This window comes from Crocodylus siamensis, chromosome 4, assembly GCF_052110815.1.
Source record: "Crocodylus siamensis isolate JL-2025a chromosome 4, ASM5211081v1, whole genome shotgun sequence".
Classification (NCBI taxonomy): Eukaryota; Metazoa; Chordata; order Crocodylia; family Crocodylidae; genus Crocodylus; species Crocodylus siamensis.
In genome coordinates, this window is record NC_143398.1 from 25,324,503 (window position 1) to 25,342,729 (window position 18,227).

An 18,227-nucleotide genomic window follows, 5' to 3' on the forward strand; every position below is an offset into this window, starting at 1 on the left:
GGAAATGAAAAACACTAAGTAAAATCCCTTTAAATACATCCTGGACACTACCATAAATAAAACTAAAAATGAATACACTAAAGAAGTAAAGTACAAAGAACACTTAGGAACTGGCAGAAGCCCAAGAATTCAACCAAAGTGGTTAGATTCAACCCAAAGCAAGTTGGACACCCTTATTTTAATCATTTTCAAACTTTTATGGAGCAAAATCTACCACCATTAAATGACAATCAAAAAGTTGGCCTACTAAGATTATCAATGTCGTATTACTCAGTCTTTGATGATGCAATTAAATGATCACAGACAGGGAAGAATGAGAAGCCAAACTTCCTTTTCTGTCCATTGAAGGAGACAAGCAATTTCTTACGAAAAGGTCACAATACAGCAGACAAAATTTAACATTTACAGAAAAGAGCTATGCTTCATTAATACAGAAGATACACCTGATATATTAAGTTGGTTCTGTCCAACTTCTACGTGGGATGCACCAACAGGAGCTACACAGCACAAGACACACTAGTATGAGCCCCAGGTGCCACACTACCACTAGGGCTCACTAGCTTGCTGCATGGAATGTGGCAGCCTGGCTCTCAGCCCTGAGATCCCTGGCCACAAGCTCCCCATGCCGCATGACTCCCCATGACACAGGCTCCCCACATGACTGCTCCAGACTGCGGGCTCCTTGTGCCCCGCGGGTTATGCTGCACTGCTCTCTGGGGCGAGGGCAGAAACTGGAAGCTGGAGGAGAGAAGGTGATCCTGAGGCACCTATACATAAGTGTGGAGGCTGCTCTGATGTACTATAATTCCAGTGTGTCAGAGCAAACTCGAATGAGTCAGCTGAAGCGTGGCAATTACCACACTCCAGCAGCCTCCTGCATCTTGTGCATCAGTGCCCCTGCTGCCATTTTTAAGCACAGGGACATGGGTACACAAGACACAGCAGCGCTTTAATGAGAGCAGATCTCGGAGCCGCTCTCACTGAAGCACCGCCCCCACTACACCCAAAGCACTTTAAAAGTGCTCCTGGAGGCCATGGCTATTGTTGCAACCAGAATGAGGGGGGAACCTAGGGGCTGTAAATTAACCCTTCAGCAGCCATCAATTAGACAGCTCTAGATTAAATTGTTTGCAATTTTGATAGTGGTTCCAACACAATGTTGTATTTATATCAATACCAAAGCTCTTCTACAAAGCAAATACTCCAGCTAGTTTTATTTTTTCCAAAAAGCAAACCATAATTCACTCTTTTTGTAGCTCAAATTTCCTTCTTTTGAAGGACAATTCATAAAATTCTACTAAGCTGCCATCACTATGTAAAGCAGTCATAAATACGTTCAAAATACAATCTCTCAGGGCAATGGGCTATTAACTGAAAGAGGAAAGCGCTATTTATAGTTTAGACTATTCTATGACTTCTTAGGTGTTGGGTTTTTTCTTTTAAAGTAATGCTACTACAGCAAAGAAGTCAAATGGGAGATTATCCTTGCCAAACTATCATGAAGAAACAGGTGTGGCAACCCTGGCATTCATAACCCAGAGAAAAAGACAAGTCAAAGGTGTGCAGTCTTTTACCTGTCATTATACTAATATTTTCCCAGTCTAGTTCTAATTATCCTAACAGGATTTCTGTTGCTTCCCTAGAATTTGTCCATAGACACACTGGGAGACGTTTTTTCAAAAGCTGACTAAAGTTTGCTCTCTTGATTTGAATGTATTAACTTCTAGTTTTATCACCATTTATTAACCTAAACTTATCTTCATGTGTGGAGTTTACAGCCTGCAAATTAATTTGCATTTTACATTTCTTAAAAAATAAGCAGGGACAACTACTCAAAACTAGTACCTGTCAAATTAAAACCAGAAGAAAAATTAAAAGAACCAGTAGTACACAGAACACCTTTCTGGCACTTCAAATCAGTCTTCAAAATATTGTAACTTATCAAAACAAGCCCATGGTCCATTGTTACAGTTACTACTTACCCAAGTTTAATATATGTCACTCAACGGTTTCTCAAATCAGCCTCTCATACTCCCTGGTTTTTGGGGGTTTTTTGGGGTGGGGGTGGGGTTTGCTCTCCTCTCAAACTCCCCCAAATTTATAAATACACTTCTGTTAATATTTTTATTAAATAAAACATAATACTCTAGGGGCAGTCAGGCCAGAAGCAGACATTCACCAAAACTTATGATACCATAGCATAGTATTACTATTGCAATTCAAGATGTTTATGCATGCAATACATATAAATGATAGTTTAAAGCAGAGCTGCCCAGTTTCTAAAGGGGCTGGTGCAAGGTGCACCAGTGAGTACCCACCCTACTGCGAGTCACGGACCTCCAGGCTGCACCCCCTGCACTACCAAGGGGTAGGGTAGGCAGGAGCAGCCCACACTTCATCTCCCTCTCTTCACCATGCTGCAGGCTTACCCAATGCTGTGAGCTGTCCCAGCCTGCCCCCTGGGCTGAAGCAAAAATCAAAAGTTGAGGGAGGGGAGCATAGAGAATATGGCTGCAGCTGAAGGAACAGTGGAAAGCCTGGGGGGTTACACATTAACCCCTTGCAGGTCCCATGCAGCATGGGGACCACCAGTTGGACAGCCCTGAGGCTGGGTAACTCAGTGCAGTAGCACGGCATCTATGCTATTCAGGGGAAAGTTCACAAGCAGACGCTAAGCTGTCAGACTCTTAAGTTCATAGCAGATTCTAACTGATGCATCATTTTGCAAATGGCTTCAAAGCACAACTAGCAACAACTCCAGTGCCTGCATCACTGAGCAGTTACAGCAAAAGCATATTTGAATTATGTATCCATATAACGTCGTGCACTTGTCAATAAATCAGTTGGGTCTTCATTTCATATATGCATTCATCCTAAACAGAGACAGCTTTCCTTGTAACGGAAGTGTTTTCTCTCCATCGCCTTAACACCAACTCCAAACCCCTTTACCTATGATTCCCACCCAATTATTACTTGTTTTTTTAAAGTTATACTAGAACGTGGAGGAGGGGCAGGGGGCAAAAAGATAAAAACAAAACCAAGAAGGATGCCTGGCTTCTCACTGATCTTATCTTGGGAGACAAGTGGAAATGCTACACCAACACCAGGAGGTGGCAGGTCAGCGAGCCTTGGGATGCTACAAAGAAGAATCAACAGGCTGGTTACCAGAACAGATCCAGAAAAGAAAAGGGTATGCTACTGGCCAAGAGCACGGATCCAAGATGTGAAACAAATTCTGAAAAAGAAATCTGGTGGGAGCAGAAAAAATTCACTGATTGTCCCTCATGTTAGAACAAACGGCACAACCAGATTGTGGCTGAACAGAACAAGGAAGATTCATAGATTCATAGATGCTAGGGTCGGAAGGGACCTCAATAGATCATCGAGTCCGACCCCCTGCATAATCAGGAAAGAGTGCTGGGCCTACATTACCCCAGCTAGATACACATCTAGCCTTCGCCTGAAGACCCCCAGGGTAGGGGAGAGCACCACCTCCCTTGGGAGCCCGTTCCAGACCTTGGCCTCTCGAACTGTGAAGAAGTTCCTCCTAATATCCAATCTAAATCTGCTCTCTTCTAGCTTGTGGCCATTATTTCTTGTAACCCCCGGGGGGGCCTTGGTGAATAAATACTCACCAATTCCCTTCTGTGCCCCCCTGATGAACTTATAGGCAGCCACCAGGTCGCCTCTCAACCTTCTCTTGCGGAGGCTGAAAAGGTCCAGTTTCTCTAGTCTCTCCTCGTAGGGCCTGGCCCGCAGGCCCCTAACCATACGAGTGGCCCTTCTCTGGACCCTCTCCAGATTATCCGCATCCTTCGTGAAGTGCGGCGCCCAGAATTGCATGCAGTACTCCAGCTGCGGTCTGACCAGCGCCCGATAGAGGGGAAGTATCACCTCCTTGGACCTATTTGTCATGTATCTGCTGATGCACGATAAAGTGCCATTGGCTTTTCTGATGGTTTCGTCACACTGCCGACTCATGTTCATCTTGGAGTCCACTAGGACTCCAAGATCCCTTTCCACTTCCGTGCCACCCAGCAGGTCATTTCCTAGGCTGTAGGTGTGCTGGACATTTTTCCTCCCTAGATGCAGCACTTTGCATTTCTCCTTGTTGAACTGCATTCTGTTGTTTTCTGCCCACTTGTCTAACCTGTCTAAGATGTTCTTCTAAACTAGGGAAGATGTTCAAAGAAGTGAAGGCTCAAGTCATTCTCAGTGGATTTCTTTTAGTCCCTAAAACAGGAGGGTGAAGGCAAAACTAGACAAACGAAGATCATCAGGCAGCTAAGGAGGCTATCAGATCATTGGATGCCATGAAGGAAGGTTTGGGAATACTTGATCACTGGAATGCATTCACAGAAAGAAGTCTCTTCTAAATAGATTGACTCCACCTGAGCACCTGGATACTAACATCTAGGATCAAGGCTGGCAGGACTGATAAGAACTTTAAAAGACAAGAGGAGAAACTCATCCTCCAGGCCTGGTTTTAATATGCAGAAGGGATTTGGTGGGGGGAGGGGGGGGGAAGAGGCAGGATGAACTGGGGAGAAAGACCGGGGGGAAATGAGGCTACATCAGAGGATAAAGAAATTCTTATGGGCAGGAGGATGGGCAACAAGCAGAAAATACTACTATTGATAGGATCAGTAGGCAGGTAGGAGGTACAGCTAGTGAAAGGACTGTATCTAATCTAGGTAAGCAACTAAATGTGGTCAGTAAGAGCTAAACACTATACTACTAAATACAAATGGAAGAGTTTGAATGCTGATATAGGATATAAAACCATGCATTACAGGGATAATAAACAAAATACAGTAGCAATCATGATGGAGAACTCTGGAACTGACAGACATGTGCTCTAGAATGCCAAAGGTTTGAATCTGGACATAGGCAGAGATCTCTGTAATATTACCAGATATAAAAATACTAGGCCCGTGCGAAATTTCACCACCTGTTTTGTTTTGACCTGTTTCGAGGTTGAAACAGCAACATTGAAATGAAACAGATATGGTAGAAACACCCTCGAAACAAAATGAGGCAAGTCAAAACATTTTGCCATTTCGACATTTTGCCCAGAGGCTATAATGGGGAAGGCTGAAACTTGTTATAAATTTGCAAAGTTATAACTTCGTCATTTATAGCCAGATTTTGATAAACCTTGTAGAAATGGTAGCCCCTTCTTAGTGCATGCAGCGTGCCACATTTCAGGACGATAGGTGCAGGGGGTTTGAAGAAACTGCACCCCAAAGTCTTGAGAGCCATACCTGTATCACGTGTATGTGTTAAGCCACAGAGGGGTCAAAATGCAGGGATGGTAGCCCTTGGTGAGGCCACAGAGCCTGCCAAGTTTCAAGGAGATAGGTGCAGGGATTTGGGGGAAACTGCACCTCAAGCTGCGAACAAACAAAACTCATGACATGGGTGACACTCTGTGTGTTAAGGTGCAGCAGGGTTAAAGCTACAGGTCTGCCAGCCTCTGCTGCAGTCACTAAGCCTGCCAGCTGTCAAGGAGATAGGTGCAGGGGGCGGTTCTGGGGCCCTGCACCCCTAGCTGCTGACAGGCAAAACTCATGACACGGGTGCTTGAACAACTGCTGCCTTTCATCAGGCAGCAGGACTGAAGGAAGATCCCCCATCACTTGCCACCACAGACCTGGGGGTAATAATTGACCACAGTATGAACATGAGCTGGGAGTGCGGTACTGTAGTCAGCAGGGCCAACAATATGCTGGCATGCATCAAGAAGTGTACATCTAGGGCTTGGTGAACAACTGTTCACCAGGGGACCCTTGGGGAAAACTAGGAGTAATGGTCACAGTCTGGATACCCTAGTTGTGAAGTAGTTTTTCCTAATATTCAGCCTGAAACTATCTTCCAGGAGTTTGTGACCATTACTCCTAGTTGTTCACTGAGCACTAGATGTACTTCTGATGTAGTGGTAAGCTGCAACCAAGTCCCCTCTTAGCCTTTTCTTTTTCAGGCTGAAGAGTCCCAGCAAAAACGTTCTGACAGAACAAAACAGAACAGCTGTTTCGACTCGAAACACTGTTCTGTCAAAACAGTGGTCAAAACGGAACGCTTCTGTTTCACACAGCCCTAAAACCCCACCGCTAGGAACCATGTCATTATGGAAGACTGAATTCCCAGACACAGATCAGAGACAAATGCTATTAATAACAGTAAAGCCCAGATGTTCCTGAATGCAGCTATCAACAGATTTTTTCACCAAGAGGAGATGCTATTTTTGTCCTGGTTTTGGTAGGCAATGACGTTAAAGAAAGACTATGGAAAATGTACTTGGATAAAGTGATCTTGAGCTGATAAATTTTACGTTAAAATTAAGGAAAAAAACTAAAGTAGGTCTGTAACTAAGCTTCTTCATCTCCATAGGGCACATTCTGAGAAATTAAGAGAACTAGATTAGATATTGAAATCCACTTGTGAGAGGAACCCAAAGACTTACATATGGACAAAGTTTATTTTTTTAAGTCAAGGGGACAAAAACTATCTGTATCCCAAGCAAAGAGGGGAAAGAATGTAAGGAAGGATTCCAGGCCTAGCTGGATCAATAACCACTTCAAAAAGAACATTAGGAACAAGCAGAGCCTAAAAGGCATGAAGAAATAGACTGATCAACAAAGTAAGCTGTATGCATAGTTACCATAAGAAATGCCAGAAGTCAAGTTGAGTTATTTTGCAAAGAAAATTGAAAACCAATATTAAAATAATCTTTAGCCATATAAAGAGAACAAGAAATGAAAAGTCATTATACAGCATGGATAGGGTAGATTAAAAATTATCTTAGTATGGGTGAAATACGAAAGGAATACTTTGCATGTGGAAAAAGGCAAGATGGCTAATGGGAATGGAAATAGAAATGACTATATCGGAGGAAGAAGCAAAACTCAGAGACCATAATGTGTTTAAGAAAGGGGTGAGTGAAGAACCAGATCATTTCCATCCCAGAATCCTTAAAGCACTGGCCTGTGAAATTGCAGGGGTGATAGAAAGGAGTTTTAAAAACGGATCAAGCTGAAAGGTGTACTGTATGGTAGAGAATTGCAAATATAGTACTTCTATTTAAAAGGAGGAGGATATAAGTGATTTGTGCAACTACCAAGCTATTAATCTTATCGCAACAGTATACAAGCCTTTAGAATAAATTTGGAATAAAATAATTAAAAGCATGGCTGTAAACAGAAAATGGAACACAACTTACTATGTGTTCTCCAAAGTGAATAAACAAATACTTTCCTTAAAAAATGATATCTAAGTTTTCTATATAAAGGAAATGCAGACAATCAAACCTGGATTTCAGTTAAGTATTTAATAAGATGCCACCTGAGATGGTCTTTTCCAACCTCTGAATCAAATTTAATATAACACTTTTAAAATACTTTAAAACAATATAGTCATTATTTTTTTTTAAATGCCATGATGTTTAAGTAATCATGCAATTGTGAGGACACTTTAAAGTAATTTTTCCAGTGTGTAAAATAGCAGGGTTCTTCCATGTGATCAGATTACATTAATTGAAAATAATTTTTAAATTTGCACTGATTAAATTTGCAATCGGTAATAAGAAATACTTAATCAAATGTAGGGTCTAAATGAACATACTGTCTACCATTTGATGTAGGAAAGGAGCATGGTGAAACAGAAAACCCCAGTATTGTCTTGAGTTTTATTTTTACCTATACTTAAAATTAAAATCAGCAAAATACTCTAGTTCTTTCCACTGTCTCTACCTCTTCCACCACTTTGTAGCTGTATGTAGTTCAAAACATGTAAAATCATAGATGTAAGCCTAAGTAGGAAGGTATAAATGTATCTTCAAGTTCTCCTCCAAGGTGTTCAGCATCATTGAATCTACATACAGAATAACAGGGTATACTGCTACATGCTGCATTTAAACAAAATTTGATCCATCAAATCAATTTCTTATCTTTCCAGCTGATGAAACTCAAAACAAAATCAGAAAAGTGAAATATTTCCATTTCATCTACACTGGAGAGGATGAACACTTTCCTATCTGGAGTGCCCAGTACCAGATGCTTTACAGAAACCTAAACCCCTTCCCATAATGGGCTGTTATGTACTGTATTTAATTGATTCCAGGATGAGGTCCTCCCCACCATTTTACATGAGGAAGAGAGACCCTCATCTTGGAATCAAGTACCAGGGGGGCAGACAGTTGCTGTGGCTCCAGCTCTGGCCCCAACATGAGGTAGGGGTTGGAGTTGCAGCTTCTGCCTCCAGCCCTGCCTCTCCCCTGGCAGCCTTGGGGCCCCAAGACTGTGCATGTGTGGGGGGGGGGTGCAAGCAGCTTACCTCTTCCCACCTGTTTTCACCCCACCCCACTTACCTCCCCCTGGTGTTGTGTCCTCCCCTCCCCACAGCCTCCAGCCATTGCCCCAACATCCCCCCCCCTTACCCTTGCTCTGGCACCAAGAGTCTCCAACCCTGCTCCTGCCTGGGGCATGGAACCTGCCACCCCTGGAGCAAAGATAAGCAGTGGGGGAGAGGGGAGACAGAGGAAAGTACAGCAATGCCCCAAAGCTGCAGGGTACAGAAGCAGAGGGGGAATTAGTCTGTGGATGGGTCAGGGGCAGAGAAGGACAGGTAGCAAGGGGCAAGCTGGTCCCCCCCCCACCTGTCCACCCACTACTCCCCCATTATTTGACTTAAACCACCTACCCCCTCATTATTGCTTTCTCCCACTACAGTGGTGGTGGCGACAAAATTTAAGATGATCCTCCAACAGTAACTTTCCATATATAAAACCTAAAAACTAATTTTACATGTATAGAATCTAATTATCTGGGGGTCATCTTAAATTCATGTTCAGCTTGGATTCAGGTAAATATGACAATGATAGATCCACTGAGAAGGACTGTTCCTATTCCACACAGCTGACAGCTGACTTCTGTCCAACAGTGTGAAAGTTTATAATAATTTTCAACCTAAGTAGTGAAACTACAGATTTAATTGATACTCTTATGCAGAAAAGTATTTTTATCCATTTAAATTTTGCTTTTAATTTTCTTAGCATCGTATTTTTATTATAATGATGTGCAAGAGTCCCAACTGCCGTATTCTACTCATTATTTTATTTTACCTCTATCAAACGATCTCTGTCTCCTTTCTAAATGAAATTAATTCTAACCATTCAATCTTCGCTCACCTGGAGGCACTGCATACCTCTACATAACTGTTGCCCTTTCTGCGCATTTTCCATTTTTTAGTTAGGTCCATCTTGAAATGGAGGTGACTAGAGCCAGATACAATATTCAAGGTAAGGACACTATTAATTTTGATAGCAGTACAATACTTCCAATAGTCTCTACTGCTTTTATAAAGGAATCTATACTGTTTTCAAGAGCACGGCTGCAAACGTAGCCAATTGTATCAACTTGTAATGGTAATTCTACTTTCAAGAATAATTATAATTTATTTAGGACCTATTGATATGGAGAGCTCAAATCATTCCCTTCAATGAGCACCGCCTTGCACTCATCTACAGAGAATTTCATGTACTATCATATTTCACTGCTTAGCTTTATTAAAACCTTCTTGGAGCTCCTTATAGTCTTTTCTAGTTGACTAGCCTATAACCATGCCATCTATAAATTTTGCCACCTTTATTCTTCACACCACTGTCCTGATGCTTAACAAACTAAACACTGAACTTAATTTTTGAATCACAGGCACTCAACTGTTAGCCTCCTTTCATATTTAAACCAGTCTTCTCTTTATGAAATAACTTCACCTTCTATTCCACGACTTGGCTTCTTCTACTTTCTTTTTAAAAACAGTCACCTTAAGAAATATAAGAACAGAAAATGATACTTTCTGAGCACCTCATATAGTAACTAAACTGAACTTCATATGTAGGGACTGACTAAATTCGTGATTTTGCGGATTTTGCAGAAACCATAAAATCTGGCATTGCCTGCAAAAGCTGCGGCAAAAAGAAGAAAAAAACTTACAGAAAATAAAATGCTGGCTCCCCAGAAGGAACAGCAGCCTTGTTGTGCAGCCCTCGAGTAGGGCGGGGAGTGGGAGGGGATGCCAGCACACAGGGGAGTTCAAGATGACCGCTGCCCTTGCCCCTTGCTGCTGACTGGCTAAGAGGGCTGCCTTTCATGCAGCCCCACCCCTCTCCAATTAGCAGCAAGGGGTGGGGGTGTATGACAGACAGCCCTTTCAGGCAATCACTGGCAAGAGGTGAGGCCACTGTGGCCCATCAGCCAGAGGTGGGGGGTGTGTGTGGGGGGGGGAGCCAAAATCACCCCCTCAAAAATGGAAGGTGCCCTGTGATCTGCCCACAAAATTGGTCGGCTGCCTCCTCAAGTTGGGTAGAGCCCCTAATCATAACACATCAAGCTTTTCTTCACAGCTGTTCTGTGACAAAAATACTTATAGAGAGAGGGAACCAATTTAGGGGGTCACCGTTAAGTTAGCTGCCCACAGACACACCAGTTCCCTGACAGGTCTGAATCAACTTAGTGTCTTAAACAATAAAATACCATTAGGTCAATGATTTTTCTGACTTCCTTAAACTGTTCAAAACTAATGTGAAAATAATATTTTGCAGGTGCCCTGCTGGTTGCATCTGATTCTGTACAAGTTACTTCTCTCAAAGTCTGTTGCTCTCAGGACCATGACTAATACTCTTGAAATGAAAGGTACAATTATCCACTACCTTTCTATCTTCCCAAACAATATTTGTTTCTAATGACAATATTTTTATTAGAACAGCTTTACCATTTTTTTCCTTATGTTCCTTCACAACTTTTGAACATAATCCATCTGGTCTTGGTGATCTGTAAGATCAGGGATTCCCAAAGCATGGCCGCTGACGAAAATGCTACTTGTGACCCCTTCTGATGGTGGCCCGTGGCCTGGTAATATCCTTTTTTTTTTTTAACAGCTAAACTTATGCTAAAAACATAAGGCCACAGCTATGTTGTTCAACTTATGCAGCACAATGAAGTGCTCAGGAATTATATCCAAGTTTTCAATCAGGCTAGTTACACCCAGAACACTGGCCCTTTGGGTGTACAACTTTGGGTCTAACATTGGTTCCAATTCCTTTTTAGCAGCATTTTGTACCTAAGAAAGACTTATCTTTGATATTCACAGAAATAGGTTCAGGTAGCAAATGCAGATGCAAAATCTAATCGTCTTCTCTGTAACATCCTCATCTTTGCTGTACTTCTTTTCTTTCACACTATTGGACCCTACCAAATCAGTTGACCCTCTTTTGACATGCCTAAATAAATCCTTGTTATGTGCTATTTGACACTGGCCTCTAGCTATACAAAGTCTCTCTTAACCCTCCTAATTTCCATCTTACAATTTACTTCCTGTAATTTACAATCTTTTTTATTGAGTTCACTATGCTGTTTTTCCACTTAACAGATAATATTTCAGGCCTGAAAATACTTTTGTGCATTTTCCATTCCACTACACATTTTTCCTGATTTTTGCTTAGGAGCAGGCATACTTTGACTTGAGCATGGGATGCTCACGTCACTTAATGTCTGATTCTAATTACAGTAATTTGGCACTATTAGATTTCTCCTTCATTTTTTCTTCTATTTTTCCATACAGTTTTGCTGAGCCAGGATACCCAAAGATCTACACAGCTTCCCCTGTTGGTGGTGAAACCAGAGGGCATTATTACTTTTTTAAAGAAGGAATCACCTCCTTAGTTTACGTCAGCTTCCTCTTTTCTTGAGGAGTAACAAATTAGACTAGATTTATGTCATTTACTGTCAGTTCCTTTCAGCAACTGGCTGCTTTCATAATTGTGTTCTAACTTTAGTGACTGTATAAAGAAGTCATACTATCAGTCTCAGTATTGGGCTTCACATGAACCCCAAGACAACATGTCATGGCTACGGAAGGGCATAAATCACACATGCTACAACTACAACAAATTTAAACTTTTCTTAAACAGAAACTCTACAGTATACATACTTTTTCTATACTACACCAAGCCTTTTATTAACATACAGGTTGAGTATTTCTGTTTATTGTACCTAAACTTCTAGTGATCGTCTCTAACTCATCCTTGTCTATCTTGGGAAAACATGAATGTATTATGTAGCTGGGAGGCAACAGTTGGATGAAAAAGAGAAATCTCATGATTTGTGTAAGCATGAATGTTTAAGAAAAATAACTTGTTACTACACTAGAATTGGTCCTTCAGAAGTAATTAAGTTCACAAGTCATGCTTCCCAAATCTTCTCCAGGCAGTGGCATAACTAGCAATTTTGGTGCCCTGGGCAGAGATGCTGCCAAGTGAGAAGCTGCTGGTGCCCCTTCTAAGTAGATACCCAGGGCTGGTGTTCCGCTTTCTCCACCCTAGTCTCTAGGATTTTCAAGTCCTTAAGCTGGAAATAGCCATGCTGACCTATGGCACAAATCTGCCCTCAGCATGATTTTCATTATGGTGTTGGTCACTGCTCTTGAAAAGATGGATTTTCAGAGCATTCCCTTCCAGTAAGCTTCCCTCTAAAATGGACAAACTGATTTTTCATACTTCCCTTTCTGCAGCACATTTGTTCAAGATTTTTCACTCAATTAATACGTTGCAGCATACAAGACTGATGGAGATATAGAATTTGTGAACATAAATGAACAGCATCCAGCTAGGCCATTTTAAATTTTGCTTCGTGACGCATTTCAAATCAATAATTTCTTCAGTATTAGCTATTTTTCACTGCTACACAAGCCTCTCTCAAAAATAACTGGTTAAAGTTTTCACAGGAGGGATGAACAAAAACCTTTAGCTCACAGCTTAGCATCCTGAACAAACCATGCTATCACTTCTTCATTTATGTAAGTCAAAATACTGAACAAATAATAAGCCAAGATGAGAACTGAAGCTTTGCAGAAATTTCACAAAACAAATTAATGCGAAATATAGCATCCCACATATTTCAAACAAGAAATATTTGCAGGACAAAAATTTAAGGTAAACAGCCTAATTTAGACAAAAAATATTCAGAACTTACAACTCCTGGCATTCAAATTTTCATTGCTGTTTTATCAGGTCACCAATGTCAAACTTCCTACAGATAAACTCTGCTTTGAAAGCCTTCCCTCTGAACTTTAGTTAATAACAATGTGACCCCACTAGTGATGTTTTACAGAGACCAATCCAAGGTTACATCAAAACAGTTAGTGTAGTTGGCATCTTCCTTGTAAATTACAGAAATTATCAAATTTGTTATAAGTGGTTTAACTTTAAAAGCCCAGCTTCAGGAATAATTGTTTTAACTTTCCCTACATAAAACCTACTTGCAGGCATTTGTGATGTTCTGCACTGAATACAGATATGATACAAAGAGGAGTAATCTTTGTAATTCATCTGTCCTGACTGCATACAATGATTCTTGTTAGATCCACACACTGATCTGGCACTGTAATTCAGGAATGAAAATTTTCACTTACCGCAGTGTGACTGGAAAACCTGTGGCTTGACTACCTGATTGCAGATATTGCACACTACAAGATAGAAATCGTCATGAGCTGGATAATGGCCAAATAAGTGCATATCTGTGGGAAAGTTAAAAAATATATACAAGCATTAGAAATTTTGCTTTAAGAGTATATTAAGAAGAAATTAAAGATAGTGCAGGGTTACTAGTATTATATTTGTAAAAACAGAGTAAATTATATAATTCTCTATAAGAGTAGCTTTTAAAATAGGTTATAATAGATCTTTTCCAGCTCTGAATTCTACACTCCATTATTTAAGGTACAAACTGGACAGCTCATTCTGAGACTCAGGATAGAGGAAGCAGGACTCTCATCTCAATATTAACTAGAAATGTATGTAATCTTGGACAAGGCCTTCAAGAACAATCCTGCACTGGTAAGGTGTGAACAAAATAGAACAGATGTCTTCCACTTCTAATTTCTGATCATTTCCAGTGAACAGGGAGCAGGAGGAGTTCTTACAGTTGCTACATGTTCCAACTGCTTAGAGTTAGGCTTGTTATAGATTATCAGCAGAGTTGACTATTTAAGAGATACTGTTCACAGTCAAAGATTCTACAACTTAAAAAAAAAGAAAAAAAACCTGAGTTAAGGTCTCCCCACCCCAATCCCCTACTGTGTTGATATCAAGAAATAAAGCTGCTGAATTGGGTCTCCTTGATTAGGACAGATGGTGGCATTAAAAGTAATGCTCCCCGTTAGGTTTCCTGACTGTGGGAATAAGGATGGGCAATACAGGATTCCTCATTGACCATCTAGAGGCTTTCATGTAATTAATCAACATTAACTGGTGGTAATTTGCCAAACAATGAGTTAGTGTGCCCATGGCTGCATCTCCCTACATATGCAATATTAAATGGGAGACACCCTACCCATTAAGGCATATGACTTATTTGAAGGAATAACAAAATGGCACCCCAGTACTACATATGATGTCCGAGATGTCCTTTAGAAAGCTGGCAAATGCTACTTCTGGTGCAGATCCCTTCAGTTCAGCCCCATGTTACTATCCAGACAAAATCTGTTTTTTAATTTAAAATTAAAAAAACATCTAGTATAAGCAACAACACAAAAATGAAAGGGTTCTCCAGGAAAACTATGAAACACCCACAAATAACAGCTTTTAGTGATACACGCGCCCACACACACCAAATTTCTGACAAGACCTGTAGACAGGCCACAAACATACCACTCCTACTTACTAAAATCAGTTGCTTTTTCAATAGGTGAATTAGCAAAATTATTGAAGCTATTTCTTTATAGTGGTAACATTAGAATGGTAGGTTTTCATTAAAACTGTGTGAGCTTGCACTGCTCTCAGATATCCCACACTTTGACTAATGTAAAGCCTTATGTTGGCTGCATTAGGAGTGACAAGTATTTTCAGTCTCTAGGAAAATGAAAGGAGGGAAGGAGTACAGCATCCCCTCCATCACCCACGAAGAGTCCACAGAATCATCCAGTAGGATTGAAGGGACCACATAAGGTCACCTAGTTCTCCGGTAGCCAACCTGCAGCATACGTCATAAGTGGTACAGGCAGCCTGTGCGTGTGGCATGCAGCAGGATTAAGAAAGGAGCAGGGAATACAGCAGCAGATAGGGCCTGGAGCAGAAAGCAGAACAGATTAGGCAGGGAACATGGGGAGAGCAAAAAGCAACAGACTGGATAGGGGGAGGGGATATGAGAGGTGCTTTGGGCCAGTGCGGGGCTTACCTGCCAGAAAGTTTGGCCCCCACTGATCTAGTCCATCCCTGTTCAAGACAGAACCATCTCAGATTAAAAACATTCTAGTCAAATGCCTAACTTGCCCTTGCAAATATCCAAGGATGGAAATTCTATAGCTTCTCTTGGTAGCCTGCTCCAATGCTTAATGACCCTTGGAATAAGTTCTAATATCCACCTAAATTTCCCTATCTGCAATTTATGAGCGCCGTTCCTTGTGACCACAGAAAATAGCTTGGTTTCTATCATCCACAAAAGTCCTTTTCTTGTACTTGAAGACTATTATCTAATACTCTTTCAATCTTTTCTGGTTCAAACAAAATAATCCTAGCTCTTTCAGCATATCCAAATAAATCATATTTTCCCAGACCTTTAAATCATTTGGTCACTTTTTTGAATTCTTTTCTAATTTGTCCATATTTTTCTTGAAATTAAGTGTGGAGCCCAAAACTGGGTACAATGCCCTAGATAAGGCCTCATCAGTGCTGAATATAGGAAGAGAATTACTTCCCTGGACTTGCAAGTAACACTCCTATTAATACAGCTCAGTACGCTGTTGACCTGTTTTGCAACTACAGCACACTATGCTGGCTCATATTCAGTTTAGGGTTCACTGTGATTCTTCAGGTCCTTTTCTGCAGTGGTAGCCTAGCCTGTCCTTCTCCAGTTTGTATTTGTGCACGGGATTATTCTATCCCAAGTCCAGGAAATTACAGTTGTGCTTGCTGAATTTTACCTGACAGATTTCAAACCATTTTCTTCAGTTTATCATGGTAATTTTGAATCCTGGCCTTTGAATGGTCCAACCAGTTTTGTATCCACCTTACAGTACTTTCATCTAGTCTGCAAGTCTGCGTGAGGCAGCGTCAAAAGCCTTACTAAAGTCAACGTATATCACATCCACTGATCTCCACCTGCAACACTACCATAGAAGAAATTCCAGTTATTGAGGCTTCACTTGCTCTTGATGAATCCATGGGGGCTGTGGCTGACCAACTTGTTTTCCCATCCAGGTGCTTAGAAACAGATTCCTTGATACTTACTCCATAATACGTCCTAGTATTGACCCTTAGTCTTTCTCTTATTTCAGAAACCTTTTCTATTACCTTTCACATCCCTTGCTAGTTGCATCTCAAATCCTACTTTGGATTTCCTGGTCCTCTCCGTGCATGCCTGTGTAAAATTCTTATATACTTCCCTATAATATGGCTAAGCTTCCACTTTTTGTAGAATTCTATTTCAAGCTTCAACTCTCCAAAGAGAAATGGAGAACAAAAGACCCTCAATTCAATTATCCTTTTCCAGAAATAGTGGTAACAAATTTCCAGTTGTACTAACAGCTCTAACAAAGATGTGGATGACTGCTCGCAACTCCAGGAAAAACAGAAGCCACCAGTCTATACATCTATAATTACAAAGTTAGGAGACGTAGCTGCAATACAGTTGATCATTAGGGCTCACATAGGTCCTAACTATAGCCTTTTATTCATACTAAAGTGTTGGACCGTCCAAGTTTTTTGCCTAGTATTCCTGTATTTTTTTAATATCTATATTTTAAAATTCATATGTTGCAACCCATGAGGATCTTTCATATTGTAATTGGTCTTCTAACTAGTTATGGTAATTAGCCTTTTAACTAGATTAGTGCAGGTAGGACCAAAATTGAACAGTAAGTCCATTTTATTTTTAGGGTTACTATCTCTACTCAATAAAAAGGGGGCAATTTGGCAGGCCTTTCATTTAACCATTTCAAAATTTTAAAAGCTCTGGAAGTAGTTAATTCAAGTCTAACCTGAAGATTAAGTCCATTACAGATCACTTCATGCTGCAGCCCAGACAGCAATGTTAAAGCCTCTGTTAAAAACCAGTAATTCCCTTCTAGTTCCAGTTTTCCCTCTAGAAGGAAATATGACCCAAGCTCTCAGCTCAAGTGTGCCATTTAATTACTTATGAAAATCTTTCAGTCATTTTATAAACTTCGTAACAGCTCAAAACAAAAACTTGTGTTTTAATATTCTTACCCTCGAGTAGCAAAAAAACCATTTTTGAGTTATAAGCCCCCCCCACAACAAACAAAAAACATAAAGGCACCCACCACACATCTGGACCTACCCCCTTTCCAAATAAAACTAGGATTTGAAAACAATACTATTACCATTTTAAATTCTGTAAGCCTTTTCAAACCTCATACGACATGTTGCAAATAGTATATCTTCAAAACATGCCCAGTTATGAGGTTAATATCAGTACAAGTCCAGTTGTAGGAAATGGCTATAGGATAGAAGGAATTATTACTTCAGGAGCCAAGGACATGAATAGAATTAGGACATGAACATGACATGGACATGGACAACAGGAGCCAAGGACATGAATAGAGTAAGAAATCAGATCAGCTCACAGTATCACAGAAACATTTGCATTTTCACCAAATATTATAAAGGAGAAAGAACTGGAAATAAAGTATATAATAAATTCTTTGGTGATACCGAGGTGGCAGAAGACAAGAAAGGGGAAGTAAGTTAGAGAGACAGGGTACACAAAGGCAACAGAAAGCCCTCTAAGTATCAGAGCACTCAACTGGGAATGATTGTCTGCCAAACAGTTCTGAATCCACAGAATTAATCTTCATTACTGGTGGTCTAGTATGAGTATGGATTTATTTATTTAATTTAGGCATGCACTCTAGAGTGTATTACAGACTACACCTGATTCCCCCAGGCAGGAGTCTCACAACCTTTATTAACACATGCAAGACAGTGACAAGTCCTACACAAGTGTGACTAGGCTTTACTCACCTCAATAGGGTCATTAACTTCAGTAAGCCTTCTTGCACATATAAGAGTTAGCAAAGTTGGGCTGGCTCATGGTTTGTAACCATTTTCGCTTGGACACAAATGAACTATTTGCATTAATAACTGTATGTACTGTATGTTGGTACGTAATTATCTGGTTGGTGATATTCTCAGCCACATATCTAATCTAGAAGTCATT

The 18,227-nt window shown here is 40.7% G+C and overlaps 1 protein-coding gene across 3 annotated transcripts in view; it reads right to left on the minus strand.

Annotated features, from left to right (window-relative positions):
• ATXN7L1 (ataxin 7 like 1) overlaps positions 1-18,227 on the minus strand; it is a 195,793-nt gene that overhangs the window by 112,971 nt on the left and 64,595 nt on the right. For 2 of the 3 annotated variants that reach the window (XM_090042019.1, XM_090042021.1), the window contains one exon: positions 13,465-13,569. The exons of the other annotated variant lie outside the window; for it this stretch is intronic. In XM_090042019.1, the coding sequence (XP_089898145.1) occupies positions 13,465-13,569 (105 nt within the window). The remainder of the gene's footprint in view (positions 1-13,464; positions 13,570-18,227) is intronic. 3 annotated transcript variants of the gene reach the window in all.